The sequence below is a fragment of the Erithacus rubecula genome (assembly GCF_903797595.1).
Source record: "Erithacus rubecula genome assembly, chromosome: 4".
Classification (NCBI taxonomy): Eukaryota; Metazoa; Chordata; class Aves; order Passeriformes; family Muscicapidae; genus Erithacus; species Erithacus rubecula.
In genome coordinates, this window is record NC_136686.1 from 25,004,297 (window position 1) to 25,021,210 (window position 16,914).

At 35.5% G+C, this 16,914-nt stretch overlaps 1 protein-coding gene across 4 annotated transcripts; it reads right to left on the reverse strand.

Moving 5' to 3' along the window:
- Nucleotides 1-699: 699 nt before the first annotated feature.
- Nucleotides 700-16,713, reverse strand: LOC306801384 (uncharacterized protein C12orf50 homolog). Of its 4 annotated transcripts, none has more exons than XM_079304455.1 (12): nucleotides 16,366-16,713; nucleotides 14,820-14,943; nucleotides 12,731-12,907; nucleotides 11,476-11,553; nucleotides 11,264-11,377; nucleotides 9,868-9,987; nucleotides 8,577-8,684; nucleotides 7,227-7,334; nucleotides 6,804-7,001; nucleotides 5,275-5,361; nucleotides 4,621-4,712; nucleotides 700-4,022 (listed from the first exon to the last, which is right to left on the reverse strand). In XM_079304455.1, the coding sequence occupies exons 1-12, from the start codon at nucleotides 16,372-16,374 to the stop codon at nucleotides 3,960-3,962; spliced, it is 1,278 nt and encodes a 425-aa protein (XP_079160581.1). In that variant the 5' UTR covers nucleotides 16,375-16,713; the 3' UTR covers nucleotides 700-3,959. The 4 variants fall into 4 exon arrangements, 3 of the variants coding, with proteins under 3 accessions (XP_079160581.1, XP_079160582.1, XP_079160580.1); XM_079304456.1 differs by having other exon boundaries at nucleotides 700-4,019; nucleotides 5,275-5,364; nucleotides 16,366-16,712; XM_079304454.1 differs by having other exon boundaries at nucleotides 5,275-5,364; nucleotides 16,366-16,711.
- Nucleotides 16,714-16,914: the final 201 nt, after the last annotated feature.

The window sequence follows — 16,914 nt, forward strand, 5'->3', positions numbered from 1 at the left end:
AGTCTTGCCTAACAGCCTTTTCCTTAGGAAGTAAAAAAAGGAAAGATGGAGCAGGACTTTAAGCACAATAGTTATGCTCTCAGGTGCTTCAAATCTTACATATCATGGTAACATGTTTCTATCTTTATTTCCACTTGTAAAATACCCCAAATATGAAAAGCAAAGGCAATTAAAAACACCTAAAATGTTTCCTGACTGGAAAGAGAAAAGGAAACTCTCAGTCTGGGAACATATCTTTTCAAAGACTTCTCAGTTTCTCTAAGAAGCTTGTGGTGAGAACTGTCCAGAACAGGAGATAACAGATAACACCTTTTGAAAAAATGTGTAGAATGAGAGAGAAGTAGGGTCACTAAAAAAAAAAAAAAAAAAAAAAAAAAAAAAAAAAAAAGCTACTTAGCAATTTTGAATTTCGGTTGTTGTAGCTCTCCCCCGAGCTGGCCACAAGAAGACTATCGTGCCTTTTCTCTGAACGTGAAGCCTGTGCAGAACACCGCGGAGACGCTTTTCAAAGCCCTGGAGAGCGGAAACCGAGCGCACGCCGAGGAAGGTTCCTGCTGGGCGTCGTTCAAACCCATTCCTAAAACTGCACCGCCCCCCGGTGGCCTCAACACAGTTAAATAATTGACAGACTCCGTTGCTTTTCTAAAATAAATTTATATATTTACATAATGTATTGCTGTACAAGGGAGCTTTTGTTAGAAAATATCTTTATTAGGGGAAAACTGTCAAAATAATTCTTTTTAAACAATGTCTACAATTGCCAGGGACATTTTGCTTCATTTTTATTTTACAAAAAACAATGTTTTTCTTGTTCAGGTGCTAATTTGAGATGGACTTTCCTATCTTAATTAATAAACGGAATATTTAAAATATCAGTGCTGCTGAGATGCTGGGAGTTAATGATATTAATTTAGCCATACAGGTTTGTTAAGAAATGCAGGATCTCAGACTAGAAGCTTTGCAAATTTTTGTCAAAATACAGGTGGTAGCACTTTTATTCTATTTACTAAAGAATATGACTCACCTAGATTAGATTTCTGATGTGATTTTAGAAGTACCATCTAGAAAAACATTAGCATATTTTAACATGTCTATGGTGAAAGCAACAAATCACTTATTTCCCCTGGGCCTTCCAATGCAGCAGCAGATTATGGCTACACATACTTAATACCATGGCAAGTTCAATTCTGCTTCAGTGGCCTTTTGCTTCTGATCTTTGGCTCATTATCTCAGAGCCTATTTTCAACTACTGTAAGTGTAAATCAATGGCAAGGTCTGTCATGCAATGATTATGTGAAAGTGCAGAAATGCAATCAATGTTCATGAAATGCTGCATACTCTCAGTTTCCTTTGACTCCTCTCTAGGGCTTTAATAACAGAGAAAACTGGACAAAATTAAAAAGTATAACAGGGACAGTGTCTGTGATCTGGAAAACAAATAGCTATTTTTATTATTTTAGAGAATCTAGGTGTCTTTGAAGCTGTTAAAGGGAAATCTTAATTAAGGATTTGATCAAACAAAGCACTTGATCCCTAAATGTTCCTGATTTCTGTCAAGAGCAGCTAACATCACACAGGAACTGTAAATATCTTGTTGACCCATATATTTAATGTTCAGTGCTTAGGTATTTTTTGGTATCTGTCAATTCCTGGATTGAACAAGTGATGACTAAAAGAACAGAATTTGTAATTTCTCTACAGGAAGCTCCAGTGAAAAGAGTATTGAAGGTGTGATTCCACACAAACTGAAGATCAGCCCAGTATTACCCTCATGGCCACATCATTTTCTTCCTGTATTTCTTTGTCCTTCCCTTGAGAAGAGCTTGACTTATTTCAACCGTCTGCTGGGATACTCACATCTTAAGATGCTAAAAAATTATTTTCTTTTGGCTTTGCTTTGTTGAGTTGGTTTTTCAGGGTGAGGAGGTGGGCTAAATTGTATCAGGAAGTGCCTTGTTCTCTATGATCCCAGTCAGAAAGGTGTTCAGATTCTATAAAGGATATCTTAAGATCCTGATATTTTGAGACCACAACAAAAAGAAAAGGAAGATAGTAGAGTTACCAATATGACCCTTCAGATGCTGGGAGTCCCAAGCCAAATGGGCCTCTGACCACAGCCCAGAACATCCTATAGATTCCATCCATGGGAAATTACCCCATTTTGGTCACTGGAACTCTTACAAGAAGCCAACTCTATTCCTCATTTCTACTATCAAACAGAAAGAATGGCCACCTGAGAACTTGCTGCACCACTAAATAAAGGCAAGGCCTGGTAGGGAGTTTAATCACCTATACCAAGTAAGAACTGCTGATTTTCTCCTGTGGTAAGAGATCTGTGTGGCACAAACCAGCAGGCAGCAGATGCAGCACAGCACAGCCTGCACTTACACATCACTAAAGTAACAATATTAACCACTTGCACAAACTAAATATCATAATTGTTTTCAACAGAATGCTAAAATCAGACCAGCATATTAACATTTGCCCATGCCCATTTATGGTCTTATCAAATTTAATACTCTAAATTGTTGAGACATTGTATAAATAGCAAATGTAAAATTTAATTTTTTTTAAATGTGAAAAAGGGGAATTAAAAGTCTTCAGCAAGATATTAAAAAATAACTTGATACAACAGCCCTCTGACTTGAGATTTTAAATTACCTCAGGCAGAAAATGTGAAATGTGGCTGCAAGGCATCATGTGCTACAATTTGAAACACCAATGTCTAATTAGAGGTAGAGGGAACATTTCCAACATACCTGCTCTTTGATTTTAAAAAGATGCTTCTTGTTTTGTACATTTTTACTCAGCTAAACCAGATCCTCTAAGTTTTTCTATTCTTCTCCCAGTTAAGAAAAGTGATGCATGACTGCATACATGTCTATGATCAGTACAGCATGTTCTAACTTAAATGATTAAAAATTGATTTTAAAATAAAATAAAAGTTACACCACTATTGATATAATCAAGTAGGGAAGAGAAACATAATGACTATATTTCTCACAGAACAATAAAACAATTTCAGCTAGAAGTACCTTGGAAGGTAACTGATCCAGCCTCATGTTATAAGCAGTCACAGAAAAAAAGGCTCCAATGTGGCAAAATGCTTTCATTCTCACAATCACAGATGCCACAGAGATTATTACTGGATCCTAGTGTTACAGAAAGAAGTTTGAAGGACTCTCTTAAAAAACTGATTGTGTTCTGAGAATGAACAAAGGTTAGGAAAATGCAAAAAACTGAAAAAACATCTGAGAAAAAGATATGAAGTCATGTACAAGTAACACTTCAGTATGAGGTTTGTTTCCCCAGAAAGTAATATTAAAGTATCCTTCTTATTAGTCTTCCTCTCAGTCTTTATACAACTCTTCATATTTTAGTTTGAAATGCATGTAAATACATATCTCAGTTAATTCTGGGAGTTTTCTTGTGAATTTCATTTAGTTCATAACACAGTTCTGCTGCGCCTCTAAAATTGCAAAATCACAAGATCTAATTCAGATTGAGTCCCTAAACAACTGGCAAAACAGCTAAGCCATCTAGGAATCTGGCTTTTGTACCAGCAAACCACGTTCTAGAATGCATTACACTACTGCTGTTTACATTAAAAGTCCTCTGAAACTGCTAAGTATAACTAGTAGTATTTATTCGTATTAGGAATTATGCCTTAAAACGTCTATCAAATAAAATAGGGGAAGACTCTGCTTAGGGATATTTTTCTCTATGAACTATTACTATCTGTCTATGGTGTAGAGCCATAGTCTGCAAAAATAACTTCAACTGCCAAATTTTTATAGCAGATTAAACTTAGTGCATATAGATCTTTATATGTCACCATGCAGAGCATATTTTTAAGAGTTTTTAACCAGTTTTAAAGCACTATAGTGTGCTTCCTTCCTGAATCTTCTTTTTGGAATTTGTAGTTTCTTCATCTTTGGATACTCCAGTTGATAATTTCTTTATTTCCCTTTAGGTGTTTCTTTTTCTCCTTTTTTATTCACTTCCATGTCTTCTTTACTCTGCTGTCAAAACAGATATACACAAAATTCTGTGCATAATTTCTTAGAGTATAACTACATGCTCCTTCAGAAATATTTCAAGGAGTAAAATTTCAACATGAAAGATCAGATAAAGGTTCTAATCTCCGTTTTCAAAATGTATTAAGGGTCTTTAGGGTATCTTGCAAACATTTTATAGCCTGAGTCCTTTCATGGACTCAGACCTCAGCTGGTTATAGTTCAGCCATTTCTGAAGCTTCATGAACAAACTAGCAGAGGAACAGATAGATCAAACTCATATGGTCTCTAAGGTGTTTGTCTGATACCAGAATCCAAAACCTGCCTTCTGTAGAACTTTACTTTAGAATACACATTTTGCTTTCATGTAAGTATTATTGCTAAAAAAATTAGAAATCACAGGTTAGTTATTCAGGCAAAGGTACATGAATGAAAAAAAAAAAAAAAACAACCTATTAAACTGCTCTTTCAGCTACTCAGCATTGATCAGAATCTTGTAGGTTTTGAATGAGGAAGCTTTACAAGCACTTTCACATTTTCTAAGTGGGTACAGACATGCCAATTCTCTTAAAAAGACTGAATTGTAACCATTTCTATCAGTTACCTGAGTGGTTATTTTAAATTTAGAGAATGGTTTTGCTTGCGGATTTCTTTTCCTCCAAGCTGGTGAATTAGAAGACCTTGAAGTATATTTGCCTGCAAGAAAAACATACACATTGTTTCCAAATTTCAGCCAAAATTTCAGGAAAGACTTCCTTAGTCTGATGCACAAATGAAATATTATATTGGTTGAAGTTTCAATGAATGCATCAGATGAGTCAGACATCATCTTTGAAACACAAGCTAGTATTAAAGGCAAACTCTCTCTTGAACTTAGAAGAAAATTTGCACTATTGCAGCATTTCCATGAGGCTCATGTGATCTTCCAAATGAGCAGATTCAGCTATGGACATCCTTGGTTTGAACAAAGGGAATGTCCCTGAGTTGAAGACCTTCCCAAAGACATCAATAGCTTCTAGTTTACCCCTGCTTGTGAAAGCCCTGTATACAAGGCTGTATTATGCTTTTGTGCTAGACAGTTGATTGTGTCTCAGAATATGTTGCATAATCACAATTATTTTTTTTCTAAAAAAAAAAAAATTAAAAATTATCATTATTAATATTCTTCTTTTAATTCCATCTTAATGGGATTAATTAAAATTATAAATGCTTTAATAATCCTAAAATTTTCAGTTTATACACAATGTATAAATATTACCATAGTTTTCTGTTTGTGTCCAAAATCTCCTATTAGTGTCAGGCTGACTCTTTTGTTTGGAGCCTTTCTGACTATAGGACTCAGGTACTGCTGGAAAGAAAAGCAGAAAAAATGTTAATGATTGTTCTTACAACAAAAATGCTGATTCCCATTTTTCAAAAATGTTCTATCCTTATTTAACCTCGAAATTTTATAAAATGCATTCTTCACATAAAGAATGTTCTCTCTATAATCCCTACACCACCTTGTTCACATTTAACAAAAGTAAACACTCAAAGAAAAAATAGAGAAGACACAACTATTTGTCCTCAAGACAAAGTACCAATGTTGGAATTTGTCTCATTTTACTTTATTCACCTTAAAGTAGGCTGAACCCTGTCTGAAGGAGGTCTTTGTTATTAGAAATTAAGACAGGGAGGCACTTCAAAATGGAGAATGAACTCAGCTTAAGAGAGATGACTGAAACTGGCAAGATGAAATTACTTTTTTGATTTCTGATTATTTAAATTATTTACCACTAAATCTGTTGACAAAGTGACAAATGAAAAAACAAATTATTCCGAGAAATCATGGACACAGAAACTGAAAATTCAAATGAAGCCCAAATGGTGCAATAGATTGGATGAGGTTATATATATCAGCAAGATAAAAATAAAGCAAAAGGTGTAATCAATCTAAAGCAGATTGGCAGAAAGAAAGATGCAATACTCAGAATCCCACCTGTAGGTTTCTTGTCAAATTAATGACATAGCATGTACCATCAAGAAGACAGCAGAGTAAGAGGAAGGAAAGTACCATCCTTCATGAACAGCAGAAAGAATAGATTCAGTCCTCTGTCCAACACAATTAATGTAAAAAAGAAATAATACCAATGTTAAACACAAAGATTTACGCTGCATTTAAACTCATAACAGAAGAGAGAATAACACCCAAACGCCTGTTTATTCAAGACAAAAAATAATCCGAAATAATGAAAATAAATACAAATTCATAACAATGAAAACTCCAGTGAAATCCCAGTTATGGATATATATGCTGAAAAGCAAGGTCATTCTTTCATACCCTACTGGGAAAAATAAGGTTGAACAAGAAACATTTCTTGAGACACAACTGAAATTATGCTGCAAAAAATACTTCTACCATAAGTAGTTAGAATAAAATAAGGGCTTAAAGGTGGAGTTTTCAAGGTTTATTAAATACTTGAATAAGTCACATAAGACATGTTTTAAAAAGTGGAATCACTATATTTGTGCACATCACCACTTCATTGCATTCATGAATTCCTGCTGTAAAGATGGCTCAATTATTGCGTCCATGAATATTCTGTCTGACAAATTGTAAAGCTTTATAAACCTTTACATTTCCATCTATGGATATGGCTGAAATCTACTGGTGAAAATTCTGCTTGATCAAATTTATTCATGCCTGTATTTCAGCATAAATAACTTATTATTCACCTGCAGAGACCCAGCTGAGTGCAGCACAATACAGACAGGCATTTTAAGAATTCTGTGTACACAAGAACCCACCTGTAGATCCATTGAATTTTGGTTTTTGAGTGACAGTCCGGTACACTACATAAGCTGATCGTCGAGGTTCTGTAGAATTTAAATGAGTGTATCTTCCAGTTTCTCTCCCATATGGACTGGAAGAAGCAGTTTCACCATCCTTACTTTGACCCCTTTGTTGATAACTTGGTTTTAATTTGGGATCCGGAGTGTGAATTCCTAAAATTGAAAATACAACCAAAAAGGTTGTGCTACTATTCAAAATCTCACATAGTACAGGCAACTGGAGACTGAACAAGATTTTTAAAATGTTCTTTGTAGAGAGACGAAACCAAGCATGGGCTGTCCATACTGGACACTAACAACAGTAATTTACTTGATAGTGCTAAATAATCTCACAGTTTAGTAAACAGAATGAATAAGCTGATGATTTTTTCAAAATACCTTTGCCAGTTACTGTATTAGCTGAATTTCTTCGCTCCTCAGAAATCCTTTTATTTTCCTTTACTTCTTTACAGTGGTGGTTCTTTATCAGTTCAGTACGGCTTGTTTCTGAGGGATTAAAATAACACGTACTCATTGTTTTAGAAAGCACAAAAAAAATGTTCATAGCCAAACATACTGTGGTGGTTTGAAAACATAATCTCCTACTTCATAAATAGGTCCTTTTAGGTGGAACATGGTTTCACATGTAAATTATTCCAAAAACATCACTCTCCAGAAGGAAAGCAAAAGTGTCTATACTTCCTCTAGCAGAAGAAATCCTGAAGGCCAACTCAAAAATTAACTCTAAATGCAAAAATCAGATCATCTTTTCTCTACACTATAGGTGAGGACCTCTGGAACACAACCATGGCTGAGCCCATGGAGAGCAATCCAAGCACTTCAAAGGATGCCTGGCTGAACTGTGAACGACTTCTGCCTGTAACATCCAGATACACCCTGGACATGTGCAGTGCAGGAACACAATAAAGTACTACAAATGATGGAGATAAATTTGCAACAGTACTGTGCTATAAGTCCATGTCAAACTACAAACAGAACTTCATGGGGAAAGCTGCATTTTAAAGTAAGCACGGAGCTCTTCTTCTGGCCCTGCTACTCTTTGGGAAGATGGGGCTTTGTTCTCCTTTTTCCTGGTACCGTAAATAAGCCCTTTTGGTTTCTCTCAGGCCTCTCAGGCCAAAATGTGGCAGAAATGCTCTTCTTCTGCTTCAGTTTATAGGGTAGTTTAAATACAAAAATCTGCCCCTTTTTTCACTTTTTATTCTAAAACTCCAAGAAATAACTGAATAACCATCTACTCACAATAACATTGACAAATATATTCTGGAACTCTCCTGTGAAAAGGATTAAACTTATCATTAAGGTACTTTGGTGTAGGTATTTTAGTTTGCTGTATGTGACTAGTTTTTGAAAAACACACTTTATCACAAGTGTTATGCTCTTTCCTTAACTATATTTTTACTGGTTATATGAAGTCCTGTGTTCTGTGAGATATTACCTATCAAATCTATTTTACTTGTCCAAAGTGGAGAGTGCACAGCACTCCCCATGATCTAATGTGAGCGTCAAAGAATTTAGTAACTAGGGACTCATAATTGAATCTACCAGAGGATGCAAATGGGCAGAAAGAAGCAGAATTAAACTATAACATACAACAACTGCTATCATCTTGTTAATGAAAATTTCACTTCAGATTGGTTTTACACAAATAATATAATGCTCACCACACCTGCAGAGGAAAAAAAATAATCTAATCTAAAAATCTGCAAATATATAATAATGAAGTACCTTTCACATTGGAATACTTTGATGTAATTGGTCCTTTTTCCCGAGGCAGTGCCTCAAATCTGTTCCCATCAACAAATGTGCTCCTCTGCACCACAGAACCACCACCTCCTGTAGGAAAGGAGTCTCACAAAATTATCTGCACTCAAGAGCACCCTGAGAAAGGTGAAAAATGCAGAGTCTGCTTTTTAAAAGGCATGTTTTTAGCTGAAGTGAGTAGAAACCAAATAGCTGATTTGGATAAGGCTCACAAAAATTAGAGAAAATAGTATTAAATACATGTAATTGTGAACATATAACTGTGAAGAGAGATTCAATTATTGAATTATGGCTCAGTGGTAACTGTTTATATAGACATAAAGAATATCTAAAAAGAAAGATACTTTTGTACATAAAGGTCACAGGAAAAGATGTAGAATGTAAGACATATTTCTACTGCACAATAGTTCTGCAGCTAGAAGACACACACCAGTTTGCTCCAAGTTAAAGCAAGCAGCCCTAGCATAGTATTGCACTATTTTGCATTACCAAAGTAAGGGGGAGGAAAAGAATATTACAATTATTACTATTTTTATAATTAATAAACATTTATGAAAAAACGATTGAATACCACTATTAAGTAAATTCAAGAAGAATGGGGCATTTTTCAACTTTAATCACATTTAATACTGAACTCAATTGGTCAAGGCAGTGTGTCTTCTTTAAGGTCAACCGAGTTTATGCAAAGGGATGGATCCTGTTACACAAGTTGCAGGGATTGCAGCTCTGTTATTTTTCTGTAGGTAATGGAAAAATACAAAGCTTTTTCATCTTAACTATGGATAATCTCACAGAAGTAATATTTTTTGAAAGCATTTTTACTTCAGACAGTCACAGAATCACAGTCACAAAATATCCTGAGTTGGAAGAGACTCACAAAGATCATCAAGTCCAGCTCTTAAATGAATGGCCCATACAGGGATCAAATCGATGTCCTTGGCATTACTAGCACCAGGCTCTAACCAACTTGTCTGCATCTCTACCCTTGCTTTTTCATAACTCCACAGGACCCTTTCTTTCCCAAAATCAATTGTAATCTGCATAAATTATTTTTTCCAGTGCAATCCTAAAATAAGCATAATATATATCATAAACAACGAGTTTCATTGTTACAATCAATGGTTCAGCATGTCTAAAACACAAAAAACATAAAATAACACAAATGCAGAATGGGAAAGTTTAATGCATGCATATTTAGTTATTTTATTTACCACATGACGTTCAGCAATGAGGAGCTGATGCTACAGTATATTACCTCCATTGTCAAAGGATTTATGATCTGTTCTGGGAATGCTGTCTATTGATACTCTCCTTTCTGAAGTCTCTTTTTCTCTTCTTGTATTATTAAATCTTGTAGGAATTGTGTTACCATCACCTGGAAAGTCAACAGAAAGAAAGCTTAGTTCTGTGTAAGCACAGGTAATGGCACTGACATTCTCTTCCTCCCACCCCTAGGAGCCATTGATTAGTTTAGTGCAAGTTCTCTTAACCTCTCATTTCATAACCTTCTTTCTCTTTTATTAATTATTTGAATCCTGTCTAGTGAATCATGTCTATCTTTCATGCTCTGTAAGAAAATATCATAATTCAAAGACTAAAGAAGACTGACTTCAAAGCAAAGACCCAGCTATCAATTACCTGCTTATTCATAAGCTTCTCACTACCCATGAAAAATATTTATTAATCCTATCTAATTGAATTTATGGCATTTTCAGGATGCATGTCATCATAGTACTTGAAGCCTCAGAGAACTCAATTGAAAAATTGTTTTGGGGAAACATATCTATCTTTTTCTCCTAATGCATCTAATGATAAATAAAGACACTTTTTAAAAGGTATGTTCACACATTTGTCACTGAGTCTCTCATCTATAGACTAAATATCTATGTATTTGTTAGAAATAATTTATCTAAACTATTTTAATAAACATTTCAAATTTAGAAATTAGAAAAGAATAATAAATGAAAAAACGTAAGAACTGGGGTCAATGTTTATAAATCTGCATTCATTTGACCTTTATTATGTTGGATAGATGAGAATTCATAACAAATTTAACACTTTTGTTCTTCTCTTTTATAAGACAATTAAAGGATGTATTTTATCTAAATTTAGTTATGGAAAAGTTTGATTTAACACTACATTTTGACACCAAGAAACCCAAAATAGCCAGTAGAGATGGAGCACCTCTGGAAAAGTGACTCATCTCACTCTGGCACTGCCTGGTGATTCAATAAAAAAGAGACTCAATGGAGTTCCTGTGCCTCTCCATTTTCACCAGAGAGCCTAGATGTGAAACTTAAACTACATTCCTAAACTTAGAATGGTTAACATTAGACTACATAAATCTTTATCATGAAATTATATTAAATACTTATGTTGTGTATGTCAGGAAAGTGCAGATTGGGTTAATAGCCCATTTCTACCTTTTCCATCCACAATTGATGCAGGTCATCAGCACAAGTGTGACTATATAAATGGCATAAAAGAATGAAGTGTTTTTGTAATTTGCTGACAAAAACAAATACGTTTTTTGTAATATCTTTTTTTCACTAAATTTAAGAACTGGGGAGGAAGTGCAAACTATGTATTAGTTTCTCCCAGTTACAGCAATTTTAGTGGCAAATACAGTCCAAAGAAATGAAAATACTTGCCTTTCTGCAAGTTTTGCTCAGTAGTTTCCAAGGGTAAGAATTCATCTTGCCATGGTGAAGATACGGTTTTTGTCGATTGGTGTTTGTAAGGGTTCTGAATCCCATAATACTCTCCTACACATGCCCCAATAGGAAAAAAAAAAAAAATGCCCCAAAGTTTACTGTATTGGAAGCACTGTTTTTAAGGGAAGAATGATCAATTTCATATTTACCAGATTTATAGCATATATCTCTTATTGCTCTTTCCTCTTCAATATCTATAACAGTCTTAGGCATCCAGTTAGAAACATCTGCAGGAAATATTTGTAAAAGATTACAAGATAACTATACAAAGACCTTCAATAATTCTTAATTATAAAACATGATAATGACTTTAATTTTTGCCATTGGCTATTTTTGGTCTTGTCTGCAACCTGTGCATCTGGACTGAAAAATTATTGCTTAATATTAGGTGTTTTCAAGTGCAATGGGATTGCAGTTAAAACACAGTTAATAAGCAAATGTTTGTTAATTCTAAAGGATTAAAGAATATCTCCAACATTAATTTAAAAAAAAAATCTTTCATTTATACCCATAAGGAAATCAGATTCAGCATGTCACCATTAAGTGCTTGTCACAAAACCTCTGCCCTATTGGCAGAGCTGGTGAAGTGACTGCTCCAGATCTCTCTCAGTTAAGGCTATGAAGATTAGCAAAGCCCTACTTTCTATATTGTTTGAGTGGCATACTCAGACTGAAACCAAGTTAGGAAACACTAACAGGTTGGTCTACTAGCCAACCTGATGGGCAGTGGTAAAGTGAAAAGTGGGTTGAGGCAGCACAGTAATTTGCTGAATGCATGCCTGAAGGGAGGTCATTCTCTCACTTTTCACTCTCCAGGAATGTGTCATTTGTTCCACCCCTACAAATCTCTTATCTCTAAGTGAGACACAGTCAATGGTCTAACTGTACTAGCATATATGTATATATATATATATATATTTAAATATATCCATGAAAAACATTCAGTTCAACTAGTGGAGAGTTTTGCATCAATTCTGTTTGATAGATTTAAGAATAGTTTTCTCTAAAAAGACTGCCTACAGGTACATCAGCTGAAAAAATTTTATTACTTAAGGTAAAGTCACACAACTATCTTTTTAAAAAACTTGTGACTTCACCTTCACTGATGAGTGCATACAGCCCCTGTTAATTTTTTTTGCCCAGAAATGAAGTACTCCTAAACTTGTAATTTCATCTCAAAATTTCAAAGAGTTTTTGATGGCCATTTGAATTGGATCACAGGAGTGATCAGTGACTATCAGTTCCAACAATTTAAAGATTAGTTGAAAACTATTTCAAAAAACTTTTCAACAACTCTTTCCTAAAAATGTAATGGTTATTATAACAAATCAGTTGTGAAGTACATTGACTGTAAAAGCTGACAAAACCCATTCAACTTGCTTATAAAAGAAAAAAACTGGTTACAGTTGTCTTCCTCATCATCATTCTCTTCATCATCCTCTTCATCATCCTCTTCATCACTGAGGTTTATAATCAGTGGAGGGTGAATAGGTACTAAAACATTATCTTGGTTTCTGAGTGAGTCCTGACGATGGGCTGGATGCAGAATGCCTCCTTGGACATCCTGTTTCAATGGGGCATCTGCAGACAAGAACATTAGATTTATTTTGTTAGAAGGAAACTTGAATATCACATCCAGGTTGACACCAGCAAGCATACTTCTGAAAATATTTTCAGGATTAGGCATTATCTTGTGCAGAGGTTGGTGAGAGAGCACCTCCAACTCCAGAAAGTATGAAAAACACGGGCACCAGCTCCTCTGAAAGGACACAGGCACTGTTGAATACAGACTTTTGAAAAGTGGAACATTTTCATCACTGAACTATTTCAAGTTGCAAACATGCTGTATTAACCCCTTCATTATCCATTTTGAATAATTTAGCAATGCTAAGCACAGGATTGCCTATTTTAAATTTGAAGACCTTTTCTTATATCAAACTAAATCTCAAAACTCATTACTAGGTACAAAATGTAGATTTTGTGAGGGAATGTGAAGGTCACAAAAATATTCAGAAAAAAATTCAGAAAAATATATTATTTTCCTAAGGATTTTATCCTCACACATTATATTTTCAGCAAAATGGCTTTAGTGCTGGGATAACACATTCCAAGAGCCAGGAAATACAATGGACTAAAAAGAAAAATGATAAAAAATATGAGTCTATGGGTATTTTTCAAGCTGACTCATTTGCAACCATAGTACTCTGTGAATTATATTAAAAACATTGAAATTTTATATATTTTCCAGTCTAAAAATAAGTGTTTTTCTATTATTCCAGTTGTTTTTATTCTTTTGCATCTCTTGCTTGCTTATGAGCAGAATGTATATCACATTTAACCTTTTCTTATAACATGATTGCAATTCAGATTTGTTGTATCTCATGTAAGAGATGTGTAAGATATAACACTAACTTGATGGAGCCTTTTTCACTGTTCAGAAAAGGCTATTTTTAGCTCCAGGTAGAATAAGTCAAATCAAACTTAAATTAGTTTAACAAGATTTTTAACTATAAGAACAAACAAACAAACAAACAAACAAACAAACAAAAAAAACCCAGGTTTACTATTTGCAATCCTATTGTGGTGCACACAGGCTTTGAACTTGTACATATTTCAGCAAAGAGTAAAAAGGTTTGGTCTGTTTTCTAGCTGTGATTGTTGGACATGGCTCTTACACAGGATACACTTGCCCACAGTGTCTTTTGGGTCTCTGGCTTGCACAACAACCAAAAACATGCCTGTGCTGTGCAAGTGACTTGCTTTCCTCACTCCTGCTTCTAACATCTGTGGTTTGCCCTGGATCTTACCCTGTTTCTGAATTCCAGCTGTCTGCCAGGATTTCTGGTAGTCAAGAGCTCCTCTTAGAAATGGATGAGGGAAAAAACCCAACTTGTAATGGTGGAGTTTTCCACAAATAAGAGTGCTGCTTTACACACTATTACTATACTTCAGTAACACGTAACCAATGTTCAAGCCTGAAATTTTTATTCAAAACAGCAAGCTGGAAACGTATCTGCACAAGCAGCTCCACAATCTGATGTTATCTTTACAAGGGGCATTTCATCCATACATGTTCTGATCTATCAACAGATATTGGTGTCCCTACCAACCTCCTCCTCCACCACACACACTACTTTTGATTTCTCTTAAATTCTACCTGCATACTAACCATTTGAATACTAGAGATATTTAATCTATCAGAAATTCAAGTTAAACAACATTTTTATTCCATGGATCTCAGAAACCCAAATGTGACTTCATCTTTTATATCACTAATAGGAATAAAGATTCATAATACAACTGCTAAAATGATTCATGTGGCAATCTTATTCCTTTCTTTCTCTTAAACTTCCTGGGATAGCAGATTCATACCTGATTGATTCACCATGGTATATTTCTTGACCTTACTATATATTACATAAGCATTGGAAGGACATTTTTGTCTATTTCGTTACTCTAATGAACAAATTGTTGAGAAAATATTTTTACTCACTGTTACTAGGTGGCAAATAAAGTCCATTTATGTTACGGGGTTTTCTGTGAAAGAAGTCACAGCTTATCCTCCTACAGCCTACGGGCTCTGTCTCCCAGAAACAGGAGAACTTGCTGTAGTTTTGCTGCAGGAGAAAACAGTTTTCAGGTGTTGTAAATAGAACAATAAAAATGGAATAAATGCATTAGTACATGCTGTGTGAACAAAGGATTGAATATATTGCACAGCTATAAACATATGGCCAAGATTTTGTGGGACCACATTCTTATATTTCAAATTATCTTTTATTACTTTTATCATAAGCTCTAGATAGCTCTAAAGTGATAGAGTTAGGTCAATGCTGTTTGGTGATGTAAAATTGTTTCTAGAATAGAATAGGGGTAAGACAGTCTTATTAGTTTACTGCAGACTTTTCATGAGCTGCTTAGAAGAAAAAAAAATCTCTTAAGTAATTTAACCGATGTGACTGAGTTTACTTTTCTGTACAATGGAAATATCAGGTTAATCTCCAATGAAATGTGCTGTACAAATGCAAATCTTGTGCTAGTACTGCCTTACTATTAAAGGACATAAATCTATGGGAAAAGATGGGGCAAGAAACAAAACCCAGAGAGATTCCCAACAAAAGCTGAAAAAAAATTGGGACTTGATGCTGACACTCTTGCTATTACACTGCTCGTACCATCTCTCAGCTTCAGCTGTTTTTAAAGATGACAAACAAAAACCTAATGGGAATAATACACTGTCTACATGGATTTGTTTAATTATTGTTTTTTTACTCATACATATACTGCTGCTGTCCCCCTATTGATTAATGTGGCACCAGCTAAAAAGTCTGCACAATATTTCAGAGACAGTATTTTCATAACACAAGTCACTTCTGTTAGTCATTCATAATGTTCTGCATCTGTCTTATCAGAGTTCACAGATTTTAGCATCATCTCTGATGATGCAATTAATCTATCCTATAACCTGAGGTATCTTTCTCAAACATATGATCATCTTGCAATCCCAAAGAGGCAAGTGCTCATGAGCTGTACACTGAATATGTAAACTAAGGTTTAACCCGGATGTGAATGGCATCCCACCTGAGAAATGCCAGATTGGGGGTTATTTCTGAATGAGTTACTGAGTAATTTTTTTAAATGAAAACAAGGCCACACTTGAAAATATTGGAATATTTGGAAGTAGGTTTCTCCCAGTCCAGACATTGACAGCTATGTCTAAGAGCTGGATCTCCAAAAACTTTTGGATTGTAGTCAATACAATTGGGCCACGCCCTAAGACACAAAGCCCATCTCCCAGGCATTAACATTTAACTCCCTGACCCTTAAAATGGATGGAATAACCAAGAGCCCTAAACCCATCCCTGGATTTTTACCAGGCGGAATGTGAGTACTGCTTTGAATTAAAGCTATCAGCAGTCAGCCAGATCATCTTATCCTGAAAGCAGTTTTCTTCTTCCAAATACCACACCTTCAGATGAAATAAAACTCAGTGGATAGTGCAGCTAAATCAAGAAATAGTTGAATGAAGCATGTGGTACCTTCTCCATGTGGTTGAACTGTTGAACTGAACGGAGAGCAGTTGTTAGCCAGGATAGAATGTTACACTTTAACAGTTGCCAACTGCTCCTCCAGCTTGGGACATCAGCATGATGCTGCTACATGACCTCTCCAGGCTGAACATCTTCCTTTCTCTCTACTGCATCCAAGTAAAATACAGAATATCAGATTGTTTCCAAGAGTCGTCCATTCTGGTGCTTTTTTAATGTGAAATGGAATAAATCAATTTAGTGAAGCTTAAATAATACCCAATTTCTTGGTGATGCACCGTGGTCTTAAATCTTTGATAATACAGCCTGCTGGGCAACAACAGTCAGGGGGAGGAGTGAGAATATGTGTGAGAGAAAGAAACCACGGACACCAAGGCAAGAAGAAGGGGGAGGAGGTGCTCCAGAGGCCGGGGCAGATGCCCCTGCAGCCCGCGGTGAAGGCCATGGTGAGGCGGCTGTGCCCTGCAGCCCCGGAGACCCACGGCGCGGCGGAGATGGCCCCGCTCCAGCGAAGGCCCCAGGGCAGCTGGGTGCACCCCG